At 53.4% G+C, this 25,882-nt stretch overlaps 1 protein-coding gene across 1 annotated transcript; it reads right to left on the reverse strand.

Annotated features, from left to right (window-relative positions):
• Nucleotides 1-1,273: 1,273 nt before the first annotated feature.
• On the reverse strand, nucleotides 1,274-21,894 carry LOC144489466 (N-acetyllactosaminide alpha-1,3-galactosyltransferase-like). The gene is made up of 5 exons (XM_078207329.1): nucleotides 21,440-21,894; nucleotides 11,770-11,864; nucleotides 6,427-6,525; nucleotides 4,262-4,399; nucleotides 1,274-3,007 (listed from the first exon to the last, which is right to left on the reverse strand). Exons 1-5 carry the CDS (start codon nucleotides 21,443-21,445, stop codon nucleotides 2,323-2,325), a joined length of 1,023 nt encoding a protein of 340 aa, XP_078063455.1. The 5' UTR covers nucleotides 21,446-21,894; the 3' UTR covers nucleotides 1,274-2,322.
• Between the last annotated feature and the right edge of the window lie 3,988 nt (nucleotides 21,895-25,882).

Here is a 25,882-nt window from a genome sequence, read left to right on the forward strand (position 1 = left end):
CTGTACACAACTCTGGTGCGGCCGCACTTGGAGTACTGTGTGCAGTTCTGGTCCCCACATTACAGGAAGGATGTGGAGGCTTTGGAGAGGGTGCAGAGGAGGTTTACCAGGATGTTGCCTGGTATGGAGGGGAGATCCTATGAGGAGAGGCTGAGGGATTTGGGATTGTTTTCGCTGGAAAGGCGGCGGCTAAGAGGGGATCTTATTGAAACATATAAGATGATTAGAGGTTTAGATAGGGTGGATAGTGATAGCCTTTTTCCTCTGATGGAGAAATCCAGCACGAGGGGGCATGGCTTTAAATTGAGGGGGGGTAGTTATAGAACCGATGTCAGGGGTAGGTTCTTTACCCAGAGGGTGGTGAGGGATTGGAATGCCCTGCCAGCATCAGTTGTAAATGCGCCTAGTTTGGGGGCGTTTAAGAGATCCGTAGATAGGTTCATGGACGAAAAGAAATTGGTTTAGGTTGGAGGGTCACAGTTTTTTTTTTTTTACTGGTCGGTGCAACATCGTGGGCCGAAGGGCCTGTTCTGCGCTGTAATGTTCTATGTTCTATGATACAACATGTTCTGTCCGATTATTCTCTCGAGCCTATGTTAATAGCACGTCCATTACCTCATCAGGTTCTCCATATTGCTGTGACCACAGCAGATGCTCAGTGCTGAGGAAGTCATATTAACATAAGAACATAAGAACTAGGAGCAGGAGTGGGCCATCTGGCGCCTCGAGCCTCTTCCGCCATTCAATAAGATCATGGCTGATCTTTTCATGGACTCAGCTCCACTTACCCGCCCACTCACCATAACCCTTAATTCCTTTACTGTTCAAAATTTATCTATCCTTGCCTTAAAAACATTCAATGAGGTAGCCTCAACTGCTTCACTGGGCAGGGAATTCCACAGATTCACAACCCTTTGTGTGAAGAAGTTCCTCCTCAACTCAGTCCTAAATCTGCTCCCCCTTATTTTGAGGCCATGCCCCCTAGTTCTAGTTTCACCCGCCAGTGGAAACAACTTCCCTGCTTCTATCTTATCTATTCCCTTTGTAATTTGATATGTTTCTACAAGATCCCATCTCATTCTTCTGAATTCCAATGAGTATAGCCCCCAGTCTACTCAATATCTCCTCTTAAGCCAACCCTCTCAACTCTGGAAACACTGGAATCACCTCTGCAAATTCCCAGACTGAGAGGGGAAACCTGAGTGATGGGCCATAGCTTTTTTTTTTGTCCCCCGAAAACTGGAAGAAATTTCACCAACATAGAATTCCTTTTGGGATTTGAAAAAGGTTTATTGAGAATGAGAAAGGAAGCACACGCAATCACAGTTTAAAAAAAGACCAAAAACACACAACTTGGTGAGACTCAGAGGTTTATACCCGACAGGCAACATTCCCTTGCAACTGTTTAAAATCCATTAATATTACCCAAGGGAAAACTGCTGTCGCTGTGGTAAAGGTGTACCACATGACCTCTCAATCTTGCTTCCACTCTGCTTGACTGGAAAGCTGATTCAACCATTGCACCTTCTTGCAGCAGAGAGCCATTTCTAAGATGCTTCTTTCTCTGCTACCGATGCATGGCAGAGGAAGCCTTTAGCAGGTGCGCGCATGGCAGGAATGGCACTTTGGGGCAACGCGTCGATCTTGCTGACAGAGCCAGCTGCACCAGAGCAAGGAAATTCAAAACTGGACGTCAACTTGGAGTGGAATAACCGAGTCCCCTGATAGGCTGTTGCCCCCATTGCTTCAGTCAAAGATTCGACAGGACAAAGAACAAAGAAAAAAGAACAGTACAGCACAGGAAACAGGCCCTTCGGCCCTCCAAGCCTGTGCCGCTCCTTGGTCCAACTAGACCAATCGTTTGTATCCCTCCATTCCCAGGCTGCTCATGTGACTATCCAGGTAAGTCTTAAATGATGTCAGCATGCCTGCCTCCACCACCCTACTTGGCAGCGCATTCCAGGCCCCCACCACTCTCTGTGTAAAAAACATCCCTCTAATATCTGAGTTATACTTCGCCCCTCTCACCTTGAGCCCGTGACCCCTCGTGATCGTCACCTCCGACCTGGGAAAAAGCTTCCCACTGTTCACCCTATCTATCCCCTTCATAATCTTGTACACCTCTATTAGATCTCCCCTCATTCTCCGTCTTTCCAGGGAGAACAACCCCAGTTTACCCAATCTCTCCTCATAGCTAAGACCCTCCATACCAGGCAACATCCTGGTAAACCTTCTCTGCACTCTCTCTAACGCCCCCACGTTAGGGATTGGAGGCGATGAGAGTGCGGCCACAGGGAAGGGTCGAGGAGCTCCCTCCCTCACTCAGTTTTCGCGGACTTTACTGTACTCCTCAGGAATCCACTTGATCCGGGGATACTTGATGTAACTCCTTGGCATTCGATCCCAGCAATACTCGGGAGACAAGACCTTGGTGGGCTTGTGTTCCAGGAAGTAGCGATTCAAGTGGCTTTCCTCATGCCAGATCGCCTCGATGCCCAAAGCCTTGTCCTTGAGGACCCCAGCCATGCAGCCCCTGGTCAGATTGTACACATGGTTAGGCCTGCCCCCAAAGAGCGCGGCGTGGTAATAGTAGTCACCCTGGCCCGGAACAATATAAGCTGCCGACTGCGGCCGCTGCTCGTAGGTGTAGTCTTTCAGCTGGACGGGGTAGAGTCCAGCTTGTAACTGGCCAACCAGGTCACCCAAGGCCTCAGGCCCAAAGCGGCCAATAAAGAGGAGATCAACATCGATGCAGAACAGGTAGGTGACCTCGGAGTGGATGCGTTGTTCGATTAATTCACTGATGTGCTGCATCCGCATCATGCTGATGTCCTGCCAGCGAGGGTACTTGGGGATCTGGATGACGGTCATTGTGCGTTCGGGTGGCATCTTCACTGCCGGGACCTTGCTGGCGTTGTCCACCATCACATAGTAGATGACGCGGTGACCCCTCATGAAGTGCTGCTCCGCCGTTTCCAGGAAGTCTTTCAGGAACCTGTCGATGTAACTAAGGTGGAGGGGAGAGAGAGTGTCAAGATCACTGGGGGGGGTGCCCGTACCACGCAGTGCCGCACCGACACAGGGGAGGGCGCCACCTCCCGCTTCACTCACTGTTTCCGATCGTCAACCGGGGACTAGTCGAGGTCAGATTCCCACTCACGAGGGTGGAATCGTCCCCCCCCCCCCCCTTCCCCCAACACGGTGTGTGGAAGGCAGTGCGGCGGGGAGAGGGGCAGTGCGAGGGAATCAGCCAATAGCTCTCCAGCTGCACCAGGCCAGATCTCTCTCCAGATTCTCCCGCGAGTGCTCGGTCCAAAGGGAAAAGATTCTAGGGCGCGTGGTTCCCACTGTCACTGCGGTGAGGCGGGGTCAGAGGTCAGGGACAGAGGTCGGGGCCAGAGGTAGTGGTCAAAGGTCTGAGTCAGAGGTTGAGGTCAGGGTCAGAGGTCAGGACCACAGATCGGGGCCAGAGGTTAGGGCCAAAGGTGGGGGCCGAAGGTCAAGGTCAGAGGTCAGGGCCAGATAACAGGGCCAAAGTTCTGGGCCAGGGATCACATCTAGAGATCGGGGCCACAAATTGGGACCAGAAGTTGGGGCCAGAGGTCAGGGTCAGAGGTCAGGACCAGAGGTCAGGGCAGGATCAGGGCTAGAGGTCAGGGCCAGAAGTCGCAGGCAGAGGTTGGCGCCACCCCCATAATTGGGCCACACTCTCACAATCATTGGCCCCTCCCCCACAATCATTGGCCCCTCCCCCACAATCATTGGCCCCTCCCCCACAATCATTGGCCCCTGCCCCACAATCATTCAAGTTAAAGTTTATTTATTATCACAAGTAAGGCTTACATTAACACTGCAATGAAGTTACTGTGAAAATCCCCCAGTCACCACACTCCGGCACCTGTTCGGGTACACTGAGGGAGAATTTAGCACAGCCAACGCACCCTAACCAGCACGCCTTTCAGACTGTGGGAGGAAACCGGAGCATCCGGAGGAAACCCACACAGACACGGGGAGAACATGCAAACTCCGCACAGACAGTGAGCCAAATAGGAATGGAACCCGGGTCCCTGGCGTTGTGAGGCAGCAGGACGAACCACTGTGCCACTATGCCGCCAATCATTGGCCCCTCCTTCCCACAATCCCCGCTCCCCCGCCCCACAGGAATGGGTCGAGGCAGCGAGCCCTCAGTCTGGACTGAAATGAGGTGAAGTCACTGATGATGAGGGCCCAGCTCAGCCGGTGACGCCCTTTCCCTTCTCACCGTGCCACAGCAAACACCGTCATGCCAATCACTGTGTTCCGTTGCTTGTAGAACTCATCCCGTTCCACCGGGTCGTATGTACCGTGCCAGATAATCGGAGCCCCCCACGGCGTCATTGTCTTCTTATCTGCAAAGGCCCTTCAAGCAGAGGGGAAGTGTTAGAAACCACAGTCTGGCGGGGCGGGGGGCGGGGCGGGGGGCACAGCCCTCACCATGACATGCTCTCCATCAATGTCGGCCAATGGTTTGCCACCGTGTACCAGAATTCCCTGGTCTTGTGCCGTCCCCCCCTCCACCGCGCCCCCCCCCCCGCCCCACCCCCCCACCACACTGCCCGCAAGAATTTGACACTCAGCCACGTTTTCGTTTGCTGCGGCGGGACTGGTGAATCCCAACCATGGACGAGGTCGGAGAATCACCGCACAGACTTTCCCACTGATATCAAAGCAAAGGTGACGGTGAAAGGGTCAGGGTGGAGGTCACCCCAGTAAACGGCCCTGCCACCTATTGATGTGATTGGTGCACTGGTGAGCCACAACATAAGCTCAGGATACCTGGACCTGATCAGATTTAGACCAGAAGACATAGGAGCAGAATGAGGCCATTCGGCCCATTGAGTCTGCTCTGCCATTCAATCATATCATTCATCCCCATTCTCCCAACTGTTCCCCGTAATCTCTGATCCCCTGACCAATCAAGAATCTATCTGTCTCTGTCTTAAAGACACTCAATGACCCGGCCTCCTCTGTGGCAATGAATTCCACAGATTCACCACCCTCTGGATGAAGAAATTCCTCCCCATCTCGGTTCTGAAGGGCCGTCCCTTTACTCTGAGGCTGTGCCCTCAGGTCCGAGTCTCTCCCACTAATGGAAACATCTTCCTCACGTCCACTCTATCCAGGCCTTTCAGCATTCTGTAAGTTTCAATGAGATCCCCCCTCATCCTTCTAAACTCCATCAAGCACAGACCTGGAGTCCACAAACGCTCCTATTGTCACATGTATTGGCACACAGTGAAAAGTATCGTTTCTTGCATGCTCTCCAGACAAAGCATACCGTTCCGAGGGGATATTATGATCACTCTTAGCTAAAGGGTCTTCGCAATGAGGCTATTAATTAATCCGACCTCGTTGCATCATACGAGGTCTAGTTTAACCATCTCTCTCTCTCATTGGCTTCAAAAAATGCTCTTCTAAGATACTATCCTGAAAACACTCTCTAAACTCCTCAAGGAAACATTGGCCCAGTTACTCTCCCAACCTCCCTGTCCATTAATCCTCCCATTGATTACCCACACACCAAGCTCCTGCTACTTCTCCCTTCAAGCTCGGCCCCGCTGCTGTGTGGAGGTTGTCCCATCCGTGCACCAACTCCCATAAATCAGTTGTTCCTTTAACACTTCCCGTCTCTGTTGAAATCACTAAAACATCCCCACGCCGACACTATAGTTAAGAAAGCCCCACCAACGCCTCTACTTTCTCAGGAGGCCAAGGAAATTTGGCATGTCAGCTACGACTCTCACCAACTTTTACAGATGCACCATAGAAAGCATTCTTTCTGGTTGTATCACAGCTCGGTCTGGGCTCCTGCTCTGCCCAAGACCACAAGAAACTACAAAAGTTCGTGAATGTAGCCCAATCCATCACGCAAACCAGCCTCCCATCCATTGACTCTGTCTACACTTCCCGCTGCCTCGGCAAAGCAGCCGCATAATTAAGGACCCCACGCACCCCGGACATTCTCTCTTCCACCTTCTTCCATCGGGAAAAAGATACAAAAGTCTGAGGTCACGTACCAACCGACTCAAGAACAGCTTCTTCCCTGCTGCTGTCAGACTTTTGAATGGACCTATCTCGCATTAAGTTGATCTTTCTCTGCACCCTAGCTATGACTGTAACACTACATTCTGCACTCTCTCCTTTCCTTCTCTATGAACGGTATGCTCTGTCTGTAAGAAACAATAATTTTCACTGTATACCAATACTGTCACAATAATAAATCAAATTGGAAGTTTAAACCTCCTTTTCCATTTGAGCCTCTCCTTCCGAAACACATCCAGATCATTGCATTTGTCCCTCTGATCCCTCAGCGCGTGACGTCTCTCTCTCTCTCTGCCAGGTTGCACTCTACATTGTTCCACAGCAGGAGGTAAGTCTAGAACATACTTGGCATTAAACCAGGATTCAAGCCTATAGTCCAGGTGGGTTCCATCCTCTTTCCTTTCTGACGGTGCTCCCATCAAGAGATATTGCGTTCGGAAGGATCTGAAGGGAGAGGGAGTGATGAGACCAAGTGGAGGAAGCGGTCGATGAACATGTTACAATCTTACTGCTACGCTCGGGACTGAGACAACAACATCTCTTGGCAGAATGGAGGGAAGAAACTGTGAGCTCACCACAGGAGAAACTGTAGATCGAGGTGTGACCTGTCCCAGTCTGACTGTAGATCGAGGTGTGACCTGTCCCAGTCTGACTGTAGATCGAGGTATGACCTGTCCCAGTCTGACTGTAGATCGAGGTATGACCTGTCCCAGTCTGACTGTAGATCGAGGTATGACCTGTCCCAGTCTGACTGTAGTTTGAGGTGTGACCTCTCCCAGTCTGACTGTAGATCGAGGTGTGACCTGTCCCAGTCTGACTGTAGATCGAGGTATGACCTGTCCCAGTCTGACTGTAGATTGAGGCGTGACCTGTCCCAGTCTGACTGTAGTTTGAGGTGTGACCTCTCCCAGTCTGACTGTAGATCGAGGTGTGACCTGTCCCAGTCCGACTGTAGATCGAGGTATGACCTGTCCCAGTCTGACTGTAGATCGAGGTATGACCTGTCCCAGTCTGACTGTAGACTGAGGTGTTACCTGTCCCAGTCTGACTGTAGATTGAGGCGTGACCTGTCCCAGTCTGACTGTAGTTTGAGGTGTGACCTGTCCCAGTCTGACTGTAGATCGAGGTATGACCTGTCCCAGTCTGACTGTAGATCGAGGTATGACCTGTCCCAGTCTGACTGTAGTTTGAGGTGTGACCTGTCCCAGTCTGACTGTAGATCGAGGTGTGACCTGTCCCAGTCTGACTGTAGATTGAGGCGTGACCTGTCCCAGTCTGACTGTAGATCGAGGTATGACCTGTCCCAGTCTGACTGTAGTTTGAGGTGTGACCTCTCCCAGTCTGACTGTAGATCGAGGTATGACCTGTCCCAGTCTGACTGTAGTTTGAGGTGTGACCTGGCCCAATCTGACTGTAGTTTGAGGTGTGACCTCTCCCAGTCTGACTGTAGATCGAGGTATGACCTGTCCCAGTCTGACTGTAGTTTGAGGTGTGACCTCTCCCAGTCTGACTGTAGATCGAGGTATGACCTGTCCCAGTCTGACTGTAGATTGAGGTGTGACCTGTCCCAGTCCGATTGTAGATCGAGGTGTGACCTGTCCCAGTCTGACTGTAGTTTGAGGTGTGACCTGGCCCAATCTGACTGTAGTTTGGGGCATTACCTGTCCCAGTCTGACTGTAGATCGAGGTGTGACCTGTCCCAGTCTGACTGTAGTTTGAGGTGTGACCTGTCCCAGTCCGACTGTAGTTTGAGGTGTGACCTGTCCCAGTCCGATTGTAGATCGAGGTGTGACCTGTCCCAGTCCGATTGTAGATCGAGGTGTGACCTGTCCCAGTCTGACTGTAGTTTGAGGTGTGACCTGTCCCAGTCCGATTGTAGATCGAGGTGTGACCTGTCCCAGTCCGATTGTAGATCGAGGTGTGACCTGTCCCAGTCCGATTGTAGATCGAGGTGTGACCTGTCCCAGTCTGACTGTAGATTGAGGCGTTACCTGTCCCAGTCTGACTGTAGATTGAGGCGTTACCTGTCCCAGTCTGACTGTAGTTTGAGGTGTGACCTGTCCCAGTCTGACTGTAGATTGAGGCGTTACCTGTCCCAGTCTGACTGTAGTTTGAGGTGTCACCTGTCCCAGTCTGACTGTAGTTTGAGGCGTTACCTGTCCCAGTCTGACTGTAGATTGAGGTGTGACCTGTCCCAGTCCGATTGTAGATCGAGGTGTGACCTGTCCCAGTCTGACTGTAGTTTGAGGTGTGACCTGGCCCAATCTGACTGTAGTTTGGGGCCTTACCTGTCCCAGTCTGACTGTAGATTGAGGTGTTACCTGTCCCAGTCTGACTGTAGTTTGAGGTGTGACCTGTCCCAGTCCGACTGTAGTTTGAGGTGTGACCTGTCCCAGTCCGATTGTAGATCGAGGTGTGACCTGTCCCAGTCTAACTGTAGTTTGAGGTGTGACCTGACCCAATCTGACTGTAGTTTGAGGTGTGACCTGTCCCAGTCCGATTGTAGATCGAGGTGTGACCTGTCCCAGTCCGATTGTAGATCGAGGTGTGACCTGTCCCAGTCTGACTGTAGATTGAGGTGTTACGTGTCCCAGTCTGACTGTAGATCGAGGTGTGACCTGTCCCAGTCTGACTGTAGTTTGAGGTGTGACCTGTCCCAGTCCGACTGTAGTTTGAGGTGTGACCTGTCCCAGTCCGATTGTAGATCGAGGTGTGACCTGTCCCAGTCCGATTGTAGATCGAGGTGTGACCTGTCCCAGTCTAACTGTAGTTTGAGGTGTGACCTGACCCAATCTGACTGTAGTTTGAGGTGTGACCTGTCCCAGTCCGACTGTAGTTTGAGGTGTGACCTGTCCCAGTCCGATTGTAGATCGAGGTGTGACCTGTCCCAGTCCGATTGTAGATCGAGGTGTGACCTGTCCCAGTCTGACTGTAGTTTGAGGTGTTACCTGTCCCAGTCCGACTGTAGATCGAGGTGTGACCTGTCCCAGTCTGACTGTAGTTTGAGGTGTGACCTGTCCCAGTCCGACTGTAGATCGAGGTGTGACCTGACCCAATCTGACTGTAGTTTGGGGCGTTACCTGTCCCAGTCCGATTGTAGATCGAGGTGTGACCTGTCCCAGTCTGACTGTAGTTTGAGGTGTGACCTGTCCCAGGCCGACTGTAGATCGAGGTGTGACCTGTCCCAGTCTGACTGTAGTTTGAGGTGTGACCTGTCCCAGTCCGATTGTAGATCGAGGTGTGACCTGACCCAATCTGACTGTAGTTTGGGGCGTTACCTGTCCCAGTCCGATTGTAGATCGAGGTGTGACCTGTCCCAGTCTGACTGTAGTTTGAGGTGTGACCTGGCCCAATCTGACTGTAGTTTGGGGCATTACCTGTCCCAGTCTGACTGTAGATCGAGGTGTGACCTGTCCCAGTCTGACTGTAGTTTGAGGTGTGACCTGTCCCAGTCCGACTGTAGTTTGAGGTGTGACCTGTCCCAGTCCGATTGTAGATCGAGGTGTGACCTGTCCCAGTCCGATTGTAGATCGAGGTGTGACCTGTCCCAGTCTGACTGTAGTTTGAGGTGTGACCTGTCCCAGTCCGATTGTAGATCGAGGTGTGACCTGTCCCAGTCCGATTGTAGATCGAGGTGTGACCTGTCCCAGTCCGATTGTAGATCGAGGTGTGACCTGTCCCAGTCTGACTGTAGATTGAGGCGTTACCTGTCCCAGTCTGACTGTAGATTGAGGCGTTACCTGTCCCAGTCTGACTGTAGTTTGAGGTGTGACCTGTCCCAGTCTGACTGTAGATTGAGGCGTTACCTGTCCCAGTCTGACTGTAGATCGAGGTGTGACCTGTCCCAGTCTGACTGTAGTTTGAGGTGTCACCTGTCCCAGTCTGACTGTAGTTTGAGGCGTTACCTGTCCCAGTCTGACTGTAGATCGAGGTATGACCTGTCCCAGTCCGATTGTAGATCGAGGTGTGACCTGTCCCAGTCTGACTGTAGTTTGAGGTGTGACCTGGCCCAATCTGACTGTAGTTTGGGGCCTTACCTGTCCCAGTCTGACTGTAGATTGAGGTGTTACCTGTCCCAGTCTGACTGTAGTTTGAGGTGTGACCTGGCCCAATCTGACTGTAGTTTGGGGCCTTACCTGTCCCAGTCTGACTGTAGATTGAGGTGTTACCTGTCCCAGTCTGACTGTAGTTTGAGGTGTGACCTGTCCCAGTCCGACTGTAGTTTGAGGTGTGACCTGTCCCAGTCCGATTGTAGATCGAGGTGTGACCTGTCCCAGTCTAACTGTAGTTTGAGGTGTGACCTGACCCAATCTGACTGTAGTTTGAGGTGTGACCTGTCCCAGTCCGATTGTAGATCGAGGTGTGACCTGTCCCAGTCCGATTGTAGATCGAGGTGTGACCTGTCCCAGTCTGACTGTAGATTGAGGTGTTACGTGTCCCAGTCTGACTGTAGATCGAGGTGTGACCTGTCCCAGTCTGACTGTAGTTTGAGGTGTGACCTGTCCCAGTCCGACTGTAGTTTGAGGTGTGACCTGTCCCAGTCCGATTGTAGATCGAGGTGTGACCTGTCCCAGTCTGACTGTAGTTTGAGGTGTGACCTGACCCAATCTGACTGTAGTTTGAGGTGTGACCTGTCCCAGTCCGACTGTAGTTTGAGGTGTGACCTGTCCCAGTCCGATTGTAGATCGAGGTGTGACCTGTCCCAGTCCGATTGTAGATCGAGGTGTGACCTGTCCCAGTCTGACTGTAGTTTGAGGTGTTACCTGTCCCAGTCCGACTGTAGATCGAGGTGTGACCTGTCCCAGTCTGACTGTAGTTTGAGGTGTTACCTGTCCCAGTCCGACTGTAGATCGAGGTGTGACCTGTCCCAGTCTGACTGTAGTTTGAGGTGTGACCTGTCCCAGTCCGACTGTAGATCGAGGTGTGACCTGACCCAATCTGACTGTAGTTTGGGGCGTTACCTGTCCCAGTCTGACTGTAGATCGAGGTGTGACCTGTCCCAGTCTGACTGTAGTTTGAGGTGTGACCTGTCCCAGGCCGACTGTAGATCGAGGTGTGACCTGTCCCAGTCTGACTGTAGTTTGAGGTGTGACCTGTCCCAGTCCGATTGTAGATCGAGGTGTGACCTGACCCAATCTGACTGTAGTTTGGGGCGTTACCTGTCCCAGTCCGATTGTAGATCGAGGTGTGACCTGTCCCAGTCTGACTGTAGTTTGAGGTGTGACCTGACCCAATCTGACTGTAGTTTGGGGCCTTACCTGTCCCAGTCTGACTGTAGTTTGAGGTGTTACCTGTCCCAGTCTGACTGTAGATCGAGGTGTTACCTGTCCCAGTCCGACTGTAGTTTGAGGTGTGACCTGTCCCAGTCCGATTGTAGATTGAGGTGTGACCTGTCCCAGTCCGATTGTAGATCGAGGTGTGACCTGTCCCAGTCTGACTGTAGTTTGAGGTGAGTGTTAGAATGCTGACATCTCTGTTCAATTGCAGTGCTGCCCAATTTCCTGAGAGTGGTTTATTGAGGGGAACTCAGTGAACGATTAACTTCCCTGTTAATTAATCTCTAATTTGTGAATGTTTGTAGCACAAGTTTTTGTGCAAATAAACTACTCCTCCACATGACCAGTGGAAGAGTTCAACGCCAGGTTCACACAAATCAGGAAAACAGATTTGATTGAAAGCATGTCTTACCTGATTTGGATATGATAATAGTATCCAATTCCGACAGCCAGCACGACTGCACACAACAGAATGAACCGAACCCTCACACATCCACATCGCTGAAACTGAAATCAAACATATTTCCCATTCATTTGAACCATGTTTTTCAGTTGTGCTGCTTGAATTGTGAATACAGTGTTCAGTGCTGTTATCCAGTGATAAAGTTCCTGATACCGGGATCAGCTCACTCTGACATTCAACAGAACTTATTCCCATTAATCACCGAATCGCAGAATTGTTACAGCACAGGAGATCATTCAGCCCATCATGCACACACTAGCTCAAAGAAGAAGCATGGTGACTTAGAGCCATTCCCCTGCCTTTACCCCATATACCCCTGTACATTCCATCTATTCAAATCATCATCTAATTCCCTCTTCAATGTCTTGATTGAATCTGTCTCCACCGCACTCTCAGACAGTACATTCCAGATCCTAACCACTCGCTGTGTGAATCTGTCTCCACCACACTCTCAGACAGTGCATTCCAGATCCTAACCGCTCGCTGTGTGAATCTGTCTCCACCACACTCTCAGACAGTACATTCCAGATCCTAACCACTCACTGTGTGAATCTGTCTCCACCACACTCTCAGACAGTACATTCCAGATCCTAACCGCTCGCTGTGTGAATCTGTCTCCACCACACTCTCAGACAGTGCATTCCAGATCCTAACCACTCGCTGTGTGAATCTGTCTCCACCACACTCTCAGACAGTGCATTCCAGATCCTAACCGCTCGCTGTGTGAATCTGTCTCCACCACACTCTCAGACAGTACATTCCCGATCCTAACCCCTCGCTGTGTGAATCTGTCTCCACCACACTCTCAGACAGTACATTCCAGATCCGAACCACTCGCTGTGTGAATCTGTCTCCACCGCACTCTCAGACAGTACATTCCAGATCCTAACCGCTCGCTGTGTGAATCTGTCTCCACCACACTCTCAGACAGTGCATTCCAGATCCTAACCCCTCGCTGTGTGAATCTGTCTCCACCACACTCTCAGACAGTACATTCCAGATCCTAACCCCTCGCTGTGTGAATCTGTCTCCACCACACTCTCAGACAGTACATTCCAGACCCCAACCCCTCGCTGTGTGAATCTGTCTCCACCACACTCTCAGACAGTACATTACAGACCCCAACCCCTCGCTGTGTGAATCTGTCTCCACCACACTCTCAGACAGTACATTCCAGATCCTAACCACTCGCTGTGTGAATCTGTCTCCACCACACTCTCAGACAGTACATTCCAGATCCTAACCACTCGCTGTGTGAATCTGTCTCCACCACACTCTCAGACAGTACATTCCAGATCCTAACCACTCGCTGTGTGAATCTGTCTCCACCACACTCTCAGACAGTACATTCCAGATCCTAACCCCTCGCTGTGTGAATCTGTCTCCACCAAACTCTCAGACAGTGCATTACAGATTCTAACCACTCGCTGTGTGAATCAGTCTCCACCACACTCTCAGACAGTGCATTACAGATTCTAACCACTCGCTGTGTGAATCTGTCTCCACCGCACTCTCAGACAGTACATTCCAGATCCTAACCCCTCGCTGTGTGAATCTGTCTCCACCACACTCTCAGACAGTACATTCCAGATCCTAACCCCTCGCTGTGTGAATCTGTCTCCTCCACACTCTCAGACAGTGCATTCCAGATCCTAACCGCTCGCTGTGTGAATCTGTCTCCACCACACTCTCAGACAGTACATTACAGATCCTAACCCCTCGCTGTGTGAATCAGTCTCCACCACACTCTCAGACAGTACATTCCAGATCCTAACCACTCGCTGTGTGAATCTGCCTCCACCACACTCTCAGACAGTACATTCCCGATCCTAACCCCTCGCTGTGAGAATCTGCCTCCACCACACTCTCAGACAGTACATTCCCGATCCTAACCCCTCGCTGTGAGAATCTGCCTCCACCGCACTCTCAGACAGTACATTCCAGATCCTAACCCCTCGCTGTGTGAATCTGTCTCCACCACACTCTCAGACAGTACATTCCAGATCCTAACCACTCGCTGTGTGAATCTGTCTCCACCACACTCTCAGACAGTGCATTCCAGATCCTAACCACTCGCTGTGTGAATCTGTCTCCACCACACTCTCAGACAGTACATTCCAGATCCTAACCACTCGCTGTGTGAATCTGTCTCCACCACACTCTCAGACAGTGCATTCCAGACCCTAACCACTCGCTGTGTGAATCTGTCTCCACCACACTCTCAGACAGTACATTCCAGATCCTAACCACTCACTGTGTGAATCTGTCTCCACCACACTCTCAGACAGTACATTCCAGATCCTAACCACTCGCTGTGTGAATCTGTCTCCACCACACTCTCAGACAGTACATTCCAGATCCTAACCACTCGCTGTGTGAATCTGTCTCCACCACACTCTCAGACAGTGCATTCCAGATCCTAACCCCTCGCTGTGTGAATCTGTCTCCACCACACTCTCAGACAGTACATTCCAGATCCTAACCACTCGCTGTGTGAATCTGTCTCCACCACACTCTCAGACAGTACATTCCAGATCCTAACCACTCGCTGTGTGAATCTGTCTCCACCACACTCTCAGACAGTACATTCCAGATCCTAACCACTCGCTGTGTGAATCTGTCTCCACCACACTCTCAGACAGTACATTCCAGATCCTAACCACTCCCTGTGTGAATCTGTCTCCACCGCACTCTCAGACAGTACATTCCAGATCCTAACCACTCGCTGTGTGAATCTGTCTCCACCGCACTCTCAGACAGTACATTCCAGATCCTAACCCCTCGCTGTGTGAATCTGTCTCCACCACACTCTCAGACAGTACATTCCAGATCCTAACCCCTCGCTGTGTGAATCTGTCTCCTCCACACTCTCAGACAGTGCATTACAGATTCTAACCACTCGCTGTGTGAATCTGTCTCCACCGCACTCTCAGACAGTACATTCCAGATCCTAACCCCTCGCTGTGTGAATCTGTCTCCTCCACACTCTCAGACAGTGCATTCCAGATCCTAACCGCTCGCTGTGTGAATCTGTCTCCACCACACTCTCAGACAGTACATTACAGATCCTAACCCCTCGCTGTGTGAATCAGTCTCCACCACACTCTCAGACAGTACATTCCAGATCCTAACCACTCGCTGTGTGAATCTGCCTCCACCACACTCTCAGACAGTACATTCCCGATCCTAACCCCTCGCTGTGAGAATCTGCCTCCACCACACTCTCAGACAGTACATTCCCGATCCTAACCCCTCGCTGTGAGAATCTGCCTCCACCGCACTCTCAGACAGTACATTCCAGATCCTAACCCCTCGCTGTGTGAATCTGTCTCCACCACACTCTCAGACAGTACATTCCAGATCCTAACCACTCGCTGTGTGAATCTGTCTCCACCACACTCTCAGACAGTGCATTCCAGATCCTAACCACTCGCTGTGTGAATCTGTCTCCACCGCACTCTCAGACAGTGCATTCCAGACCCTAACCACTCGCTGTGTGAATCTGTCTCCACCACACTCTCAGACAGTACATTCCAGATCCTAACCACTCGCTGTGTGAATCTGTCTCCACCACACTCTCAGACAGTACATTCCAGATCCTAACCACTCGCTGTGTGAATCTGTCTCCACCACACTCTCAGACAGTACATTCCAGATCCTAACCACTCGCTGTGTGAATCTGTCTCCACCGCACTCTCAGACAGTACATTCCAGATCCTAACCGCTCGCTGTGTGAAAAAGTTATTTCTTATCACATTTGCTTCTTTTGCAAATCACTTTAAATCTGTGCCCTCTCGTTCTTTCTCCCTCTCCATTCTGTCCAGCCCCCTCATGATTTTGAACATCTCCATCAAATCTCCTCTTCGCCTTCTTCTTTCCAAGGAGAACAGTCCCAACCTCTCCAATCTCTCCTCGTATCTGAAGTTTCTCATCCCTGGAACATTCTCGTAAACCTCTTCCGCACTCTTGTACTCTGTGCCCCTATTAATAAAACCCAGTGATCTCTCTGACTTATTAACTGCTCTCTCCACTTGTCTGCCCCCTGCAGTGATCTGTACACAGATACACCCAGCTCCCTCTGCTCCTGCATCCCCTTAGAATTTTATCCCTTTTTTGCCCCACATCTTTGGACCCTAAGGGACAATTTAGCGTGGCCAATCCATCTAACCTGCACATAGAATCATAGAATCCCTACAGTGCAGGAGGAGGCCATTCGGCCCATCGAGTCTGCACCGACCACAATCCCACCCAGGCCCTATCCCCATAACCCCATGTATTTACCCTGCTAATCCCCCTGACACTCAGGGGCAAATTAGCATGGCTGATCCACCTAACCTGCACATCTTTGGAGTGTGGGAGGAAACCAGAGCACCCGGAGGAAACCCACGCAGACACGGGGAGAGCGTGCAGACTCCGCACAGGCAGTGACCCGAAGCCGGGAATCGAACCGGGGTCCCTGGCGCTGTGAGGCAGCAGTGAACCCGGGTCCCTGGCGCTGTGAGGCAGCAGTGAACCCGGGTCCCTGGCGCTGTGAGGCAGCAGTGAACCCGGGTCCCTGGCACTGTGAGGGAGCAGTGAACCTGGGTCCCTGGCGCTGTGAGGCAGCAGTGAACCCGGGTCCCTGGCGCTGTGAGGCAGCAGTGAACCCGGGTCCCTGGCGCTGTGAGGCAGCAGTGAACCCGGGTCCCTGGTGCTGTGAGGCAGCAGTGAACCCGGGTCCCTGGCGCTGTGAGGCAGCAGTGAACCCGGGTCCCTGGCGCTGTGAGGGAGCAGTGAACCCGGGTCCCTGGCGCTGTGAGGGAGCAGTGAACCCGGGTCCCTGGCACTGTGAGGCAGCAGTGAACCCGGGTCCCTGGCACTGTGAGGCAGCAGTGAACCCGGGTCCCTGGCACTGTGAGGCAGCAGTGAACCCGGGTCCCTGGCACTGTGAGGCAGCAGTGAACCCGGGTCCCTGGCACTGTGAGGCAGCAGTGAACCCGGGTCCCTGGCACTGTGAGGCAGCAGTGAACCCGGGTCCCTGGCACTGTGAGGCAGCAGTGAACCCGGGTCCCTGGCGCTGTGAGGCAGCAGTGACCCCGGGTCCCTGGCGCTGTGAGGGAGCAGTGACCCCGGGTCCCTGGCGCTGTGAGGCAGCAGTGAACCCGGGTCCCTGGCGCTGTGAGGGAGCAGTGAACCCGGGTCCCTGGCGCTGTGAGGCAGCAGTGAACCCGGGTCCCTGGCGCTGTGAGGCAGCAGTGAACCCGGGTCCCTGGCGCTGTGAGGGAGCAGTGAACCCGGGTCCCTGGCGCTGTGAGGCAGCAGTGAACCCGGGTCCCTGGCGCTGTGAGGCAGCAGTGAACCCGGGTCCCTGGCGCTGTGAGGGAGCAGTGAACCCGGGTCCCTGGCACTGTGAGGCAGCAGTGAACCCGGGTCCCTGGCGCTGTGAGGCAGCAGTGAACCCGGGTCCCTGGCACTGTGAGGGAGCAGTGAACCCGGGTCCCTGGCGCTGTGAGGCAGCAGTGAACCCGGGTCCCTGGCACTGTGAGGGAGCAGTGAACCCGGGTCCCTGGCGCTGTGAGGCAGCAGTGAACCCGGGTCCCTGGCGCTGTGAGACAGCAGTGAACCCGGGTCCCTGGCGCTGTGAGGCAGCAGTGAACCCGGGTCCCTGGCACTGTGAGGCAGCAGTGAACCCGGGTCCCTGGCGCTGTGAGGCAGCAGTGAACCCGGGTCCCTGGCGCTGGGAGGCAGCAGTGAACCCGGGTCCCTGGCGCTGTGAGGGAGCAGTGAACCCGGGTCCCTGGCGCTGTGAGGGAGCAGTGAACCCGGGTCCCTGGCGCTGTGAGGCAGCAGTGAACCCGGGTCCCTGGCGCTGTGAGGCAGCAGTGAACCCGGGTCCCTGGCACTGTGAGGCAGCAGTGAACCCGGGTCCCTGGCGCTGTGAGGCAGCAGTGAACCCGGGTCCCTGGCGCTGTGAGGCAGCAGTGAACCCGGGTCCCTGGCACTGTGAGGCAGCAGTGAACCCGGGTCCCTGGCGCTGTGAGGCAGCAGTGAACCCGGGTCCCTGGCGCTGTGAGGGAGCAGTGAACCCGGGTCCCTGGTGCTGTGAGGCAGCAGTGCTAATCACTGTGCCACTCACCACTGATGTGCAGGTTAGGGGAATCAGCAGAGTGAATGTGTGGGGTTACGAAGACAGGGCAGGTGGTGGGCCTGGGTGGGATGATCTATCGGAGAGTCGGTGCAGAACCGATGGGTCGAATGGCCTCCTTCTCCACTGGAAGGATTCGATGATTCGGAATTTCCTCCAGTTTTGCCACCACTGACGTGAGACTCACTGCTCTGTCATGACCTCTCACACCCTTCTTGAAATGTGGAACCACATGAGCCATCCTCCAGTCCTCTGGCACCTCCCCCCACCTCCCGTGGCCAGGGAGGAATTTAAAAATTGCGTCAGGCCTCAAGCAACTTCCTGCCTCACCGTCTCGCAGCAGATCGAGAGAGAGAGAGATGCAGCCACTCAGTCCTTATCGGGGATGTCCCACCCATCACTCAATGTCGTCACATCGCTGTGAACCTTCTCTCAGTTCTCAGGCCATGGACTCCTGTCACCCTCCCCCCCTCTCCCCACTGCCACTTCCTTTCCTCCTGCTCTCCTTGGTGTTGCTGGCAGCCTCGGCAGGCCTCACTCCCAGCCACACAATCCTTCCCGACACTATTCACAATCCACCCCGTCCTGGAGTGGATCGAGAAAAATCTGATCGGAAACTTTTAAACACAAATCAATTTCTCAACATGGAAACTAGAAGCTGGAGGAGGCTGTGTGGCCTTTCAGGTCTGCTCCACCATCCAGCTTCATCACACCTGTGGACAGTTTTGGTCTCCTTACTTGAGAAAGGATATACAGGCACTGGAGGGGGGTGCAGAGGAGATTCACTCGGTTGATTCCGGAGTTGAGGGATTGGCTTATGAGGAGAGACTGAGTAGACTGGGGCTATACTCATTGGAATTCAGAAGAATGAGGGGAGATCTTATAGAAACATATAAGATTATGCAGGGAATAGATAAGGAAGAAGCAGGGAAGTTGTTTCCACTGGCAGGTAAAACTAGAACTAGGGGGCGTGGACTCAAAATAAAGGGAAGCAGATTTAGGACTGAGTTGAGGAGGAACTTCTTCACCCAAAGGGTTGTGAATCTGTGGAATTCCCTGCCCAGTGAAGCAGTTGAGGCTACCTCATTGAATGTTTTTAAGACAAGGATAGATACATTTTTGAACAGTAAAGGAATTAAGGGTTATGGTGAGCGGGCGGGTAAGTGGAGCCGAGTCCACGAAAAGATCAGCCATGATCTTATTGAATGGTGGAGCAGGCTCGAGGGGCCAGATGGTCCACTCCTGCTCCTAGTTCTTATGTTCTTATGATCATGGCTGATCATCAAATTCAATATCCTGATCCCCCTCCGCCCACCCGCCCACATCCCCCCCCACATCCCCCCCCCCCCACATTTCCCTCGATCCCACAAGTGCTATCTCATAGAATCATAGAATCCCTACAGTGCAGAAGGAGGCCATTCGGTCCATCGAGTCTGCACCGACCACAATCCCACCCAGGCCCTATTCCTGTAACCCCACATATTTACCCCAGCTAACCCCCTGACACTAAGGGGCAATTTAACACGGCCAATCAACCTAACCCTGTTTGGAGTGTGGGAGGAAACCGGAGCACCCGGAGGAAACCCACGCAGACACGGGGTAAATATCTAATTTCTTCTTGAAATCACACAATGTTCTGGCCTCAACTACTTTCTGTGGGAGTGAATTCCACACATTCACCACCCTCTGGGTGAAGAAATTTCTCCTCATCTCTGCACGGTGACACAGTGATTAGCACTGCTGCCTCACAGTGCCAGGGACCCGGGTTCACTGCTGCCTCACAGTGCCAGGGACCCGGGTTCACTGCTGCCTCACAGTGCCAGGGACCCGGGTTCACTGCTCCCTCACAGCGCCAGGGACCCGGGTTCACTGCTGCCTCACAGTGCCAGGGACCCGGGTTCACTGCTGCCTCACAGCACCAGGGACCCGGGTTCACTGCTGCCTCACAGCGCCAGGGACCCGGGTTCACTGCTGCCTCACAGCGCCAGGGACCCGGGTTCACTGCTGCCTCACAGTGCCAGGGACCCGGGTTCACTGCTGCCTCACAGTGCCAGGGACCCGGGTTCACTGCTCCCTCACAGCGCCAGGGACCCGGGTTCACTGCTGCCTCACAGTGCCAGGGACCCGGGTTCACTGCTGCCTCACAGCACCAGGGACCCGGGTTCACTGCTGCCTCACAGCGCCAGGGACCCGGGTTCACTGCTGCCTCACAGCGCCAGGGACCCGGGTTCACTGCTGCCTCACAGTGCCAGGGACCCGGGTTCACTGCTGCCTCACAGCGCCAGGGACCCGGGTTCACTGCTCCCTCACAGTGCCAGGGACCCGGGTTCACTGCTGCCTCACAGCGCCAGGGACCCGGGTTCACTGCTGCCTCACAGCGCCAGGGACCCGGGTTCACTGCTGCCTCACAGCGCCAGGGACCCGGGTTCACTGCTGCCTCACAGCGCCAGGGACCCGGGTTCACTGCTCCCTCACAGTGCCAGGGACCCGGGTTCACTGCTGCCTCACAGCGCTAGGGACCCGGGTTCACTGCTCCCTCACAGTGCCAGGGACCCGGGTTCACTGCTGCCTCACAGCGCCAGGACCCGGGTTCCATTCCGGCCTCAGGTCACTGTCTGTGTGGAGTTTGCACATTCTCCCCGTGTCTGCGTGGGTTTCCTCCGGGTGCTCCGGTTTCCTCCCACAGTCCAAATATGTGTGGGTTAGTTGGATTGGCCCATCGAGTCTGCACCAACCACAATCCCACCCAGACCCTAACCCCGTAACCCCACGTATTTACCCTGCTAATCCACCTGACACTAAAGGGGCAATTTAGCATAGCCAATCCACCTCGCCAGGAATTGAACCCGGGTCCCTGGTGCTGTGAGGCAGCAGTGAACCCGGGTCCCTGGCGCTGTGAGGCAGCAGTGAACCTGGGTCCCTGGTGCTGTGAGGCAGCAGTGAACCCGGGTCCCTGGCGCTGTGAGGCAGCAGTGAACCCGGGTCCCTGGCGCTGTGAGGCAGCAGTGAACCCGGGTCCCTGGCGCTGTGAGGCAGCAGTGAACCCGGGTCCCTGGCGCTGTGAGGCAGCAGTGAACCCGGGTCCCTGGCGCTGTGAGGGAGCAGTGAACCCGGGTCCCTGGCGCTGTGAGGCAGCAGTGAACCCGGGTCCCTGGCGCTGTGAGGCAGCAGTGAACCTGGGTCCCTGGTGCTGTGAGGCAGCAGTGAACCCGGGTCCCTGGCGCTGTGAGGCAGCAGTGAACCCGGGTCCCTGGTGCTGTGAGGCAGCAGTGAACCCGGGTCCCTGGCGCTGTGAGGCAGCAGTGTTAATCAGTGTGCCACCCTGCCACCCCACAATATCAACTTCCACCGTCAACTCAATTATTTTTCCAGAGAGCTTCACAATAATTTCTTCATGTCCGGACAGAACTTTGGCCACACACAAAACTGATGAATCTTCATGTTCCCCAGCCCAGGAAATATATCCGTCTGGCTGCAGTGAGTTACAATCCTTACCTGCATTGCTGGCTGTTGAGGGGCCCTCGGTCGAGGGAAATGTCGAAAGCTCAGTTATTCTCCGCTACCCTGGCTGTTCCTGGAACTCACTCTGTTAATGTTGTAACACAAACTGGGCTTTGGAAATCACAAAACAGCTATTTTAAAACAGCACACCGGCTGAAAATAACAAGCGTCCTGGGTGACGGGGAACTAAATGAAGGTTTCTTATCGAGTTCAAGCCAGTTAATATTTGATTCCAGTTTGGTTCCCCGGCCCCCCCCCCACGGTTCCTCCCCCTTTCAGCCAATGCCCACTTCCTCTCATAAACAGAGTGGTTGGAAACTGTTCTGTGTGAACTCAGTTAGTTCCGCACATTTCACACTCTCTCTCTGGGCTTTTTTCTCCGTTGCTCCCAGTTAACCAGCCCCCAGTTAACCAGCCCCCAGTTAACAGTCCCCAGTTAACCGGCCCCCAGTTAACCGGACCCCAGTTAACCAGCCCCCAGTTAACTGGCCCCAGGTTAACCAGCCCCCAGTTAACCAGCCCCCAGTTAACTGGTACCCCATTAACCAGGCCACAGTTAACCGGTCCCCAGTTAACCAGGCCGCAGTTAACTGGCCCCCAGTTAACCAGTCCCCAGTTAACCGGTCCCCAGTTAACCGGCCCCCAGTTAACCGGCCCCCAGTTAACCAGCTGCCGGTTAACCAGCCCCCAGTTAACTGGCCCCCAGTTAACCAGTCCTCAGTTAACCGGTCCCCAGTTAACCAGTTCCCACTTAACCAGCCCCCAGTTAACCAGCTCCCAGTTAACCTGCCCCCAGTTAACCTGCCCCCAGTTAACAAGCCCCCAGTTAATCAGTCACCATTTAACCAGCCTCCAGTTAACCAGCCCCCCGTTAACCAACCCCCAGTTAACCAGCCCTCAGCTAACCAGCTCCCAGTTAACCGGCTCCTAGTTAATTGGTCCCCAGTTAACGAGATCCCAGATAACCGGCCCCCAGTTATCCAGCCCCCAGTTAACCGGCCCCCAGTTAACCAGCCCCCAGTTAATCGGTCCCCAGTTAATCGGTCCCCAGTTAATCGGTCCCCAGTTAAAAAGCACCCAGTTAACTAGGCCGCAGTTAACCGGCCCCCAGTTAACCGGTCCCATTAACCGGCTTCCAGTTCACCAGCCCCCAGTTAATCAGCCCCCAGTTAACTGGCCCCGAGTTAACCAGCCCCCAGTTAACCAGTCCCCAGTTAGCCAGCCCCCAGTTAACTGGCCCCCCAGTTAAACAGTCCCCAGTTAACCAGCCCCCAGTTAACCGGTCCCGAGTTAACCGGCCCCCAGTTAACCAGCCCCCAGTTAACCAGCCCCCAGTTAACCGGTCCCCAGTTACCGGTACCCAGGGAGTTGGGAAATGGACTAAAAAGTAGGGCCTCCAGGGTGGCCATCTCTGGGCTGCTCCCAATGCCTCGTGCCAGTGAGGCTAGGAATAGGGAGTTAGTAAAATTGAATGCTTGGCTAAAGGACTGGTCCAGGAGGGAGGCCTTCATATTCCTGTATCACTGGGAAGTTTTCAAGAGAGGAGGGCACCTGTACAAGAAGGACGGGTCACAACTAAATTGGAAGGGCACGAATATCCTAACCAGTAACCAAGGCCATAATTAACACCTGTGATTTCTAATTGGAGAAAGGAGTCACTCTCTCGCTGGAACCTGGGCCTCCCTTATCAGCTTGAGAGACCGCTCCAGCCTCGCTCCCTATCAATGAAACCACTCCCTTACACACCAAGCCTGTGATTAAACTTGTCGCAAGTCCAAAAACAGATAAGAGAAGCTGCCTTTTGGTGCTCCACTGTATTCACAGAATTCAGTCTGCCTACCACTGCGTTTCCCATCATGCTGCATTCCAAACAAAGTTGGCCAAGGCGCACAATAATATACATTGAAAATACAGTTTAAGCTTATAATATAATACTTGGTTAATTTGTGGTTGTACAGTTTATAGCACCTTTGTATATTTTGTTCCAGGCACATTGTGAATTCTCACTATGTATATATATGTATATATATAAGGCACTTTATAATTACCTTAACCGAGTCTACTTATTACAGTAACACTAAAATGAAGGGCCTCAGGTGAAGGATTCTGTACCACCCCCCGATCAGGGGCTCCCAGAGCTGCTGGGATGGGGTGATTTTTTATTCTCAGTGGATGTTTGATGCTGTGGTGGACAGGATGTGGTGCTGTGGATTTGGGCAGTCTGTATTGGATTGGTGGGGAGGAAGGAACATTCCCGTTGATTCGGATGGTTTATGGGTTTGTTATGAGGGTAGGTCTTTTGTTGGCAGCGCAGAAATCACTTCCTCAACAGTTGATTAGTTTATTTATGAAGTAATGAATGAATGTTCCCAGTGGGCTTCCAGCAGCAAAATACAGAAGTTACTGTGGAAGGGTACACTGAGGGAGAATTTAGCACAGCCAATTCACCTGACCTACACATCTTTGGAGTGTGGGAGGAAACCGGAGCACCCGGAGGAAACCCACGCAGACACGGGGAGAGCGTGCAGACTCTGCACAAGGAGTGATCCAAGCCAGGAATGGGACCCGGGTCCCTGGCGCTGTGAGGCAGCAGTGAACCCGGGTCCCTGGCACTGTGAGGCAGCAGTGAACCCGGGTCCCTGGCGCTGTGAGGCAGCAGTGAACCCGGGTCCCTGGCACTGTGAGGCAGCAGTGAACCCGGGTCCCTGGCGCTGTGAGGCAGCAGTGAACCCGGGTCCCTGGCACTGTGAGGCAGCAGTGAACCCGGGTCCCTGGCACTGTGAGGCAGCAGTGAACCCGGGTCCCTGGCGCTGTGAGGGAGCAGTGAACCCGGGTCCCTGGCGCTGTGAGGCAGCAGTGAACCCGGGTCCCTGGCGCTGTGAGGCAGCAGTGAACCCGGGTCCCTGGCACTGTGAGGCAGCAGTGCTAATCACTGTGTCACCGGGAATGAGAGGGGTTAGGAGAGCAATAGTGGTGGGGGACGCGTCGGTTAGAGGCACGGACAGGCGATTCTGTGGGTGCGAACGGGACTCCAGGATGGTAGTCTGCCTACCTGGTGCTGGGGTAATGGATGTCACCGAGGGGATAGGAGGCATCTTAAAAGGGGAAGATAAAGAAACGGATGTCATTGTACACATTGGTGCAAATGACGTAGATAGGAAGAGCAGGGGGATCCTACGAGAGCAATTCAGGGAGTTGGGAAATAGGCTAAAAAGTAGGGCCTCCAGGGTGGCAATCTCTGGGCTGGCCCCAATGCCTCGTGCCAATGAGGCTAGGAATAGGGAGATAGTACAATTGAATGCTTGGCTAAAGGACTGGTCCAGGAGGGAGGGCTTCATATTCCTGGATCATTGGGAAGTTTTCAGGAGAGGATGGCACCTGTACAAGAAGGACGGGTCACAACTAAATTGGAAGGGCACGAATATCCTGGCTGGGAGTTTTGCTAGTGCAGTTCGGGGGGGTTTAAACTAATATGGCAGGGGGGTGGGGATCAAAAAATTAGGTCAACAAGTGTGGAGGCTGGGGACGAGCTTGGGGCCAGGACAAGGCTGGCAAAGAAGAAGAGCACTCTGGGGGAGGATGACCTCACTGGGCCTGGGGGTCTGGAGTGCTTATACTTCAATGCAAGGAGCGTAGCAGGTAAAACAGACGAACTTAGGGCCTGAATGCGCACGAGGAATTTGGATGTGGTTGCGGTGACAGAGACTTGGTTCAAAGAGGGACAGGATTGGCAGCTGAATATTCCGGGGTACAAGTGTTTTAGGCGAGACAGAGGAGGGGCCAAAAGAGGTGGGGGAGTAGCAGTATTAGTTGGAGAGCATATTACAGCGGTGCAGAGGGAGGACAATTCAGAGGGGTCGTGTAACGAGTCACTCTGGGTGGAGCTCAGAAACAGGAAGGGCGCAGTCACTATGTTGGGGGTATACTACAGGCCCCCCAACAGCCCAAGGGAAGTGGAAGAACGGACATGCCAGGAGATAATGGATACGTGCAGGAAAAATAGGGAGACTTCAATTTCCCTGGTATAGACTGGAAATCGCATAGGGCTGGGACTCTGAATGGGGAGGAATTTGTAAAATGCGTACAGGAAGGTTCTTTGGAACAATATGTAGACAGCCCGACTAGAGAGGGGGCTATACTGGACCTGGTACTGGGGAATGAGCCTGGTCAGGTCTTCAAAGTTTCAAAGAACAAAGAACAATACAGCACAGGAACAGGCCCTTCGGCCCTCCAAGCCCGTGCCGCTCCCTGGTCCAAACTAGACCATTCTTTTGCATCCCTTCAATCCCACTCCGTTCATATGGCTATCTAGATAAGTCTTAAACGTTCCCAGTGTGTCCGCCTCCACCACCTTGCCTGGCAGCGCATTCCAGGCCCCCACCACCCTCTGTGTAAAATACGTCCGTCTGATATCTGTGTTCAACCTCCCCCCCTTCA

Source organism: Mustelus asterias, unplaced genomic scaffold, assembly GCF_964213995.1.
Source record: "Mustelus asterias unplaced genomic scaffold, sMusAst1.hap1.1 HAP1_SCAFFOLD_2214, whole genome shotgun sequence".
Classification (NCBI taxonomy): Eukaryota; Metazoa; Chordata; class Chondrichthyes; order Carcharhiniformes; family Triakidae; genus Mustelus; species Mustelus asterias.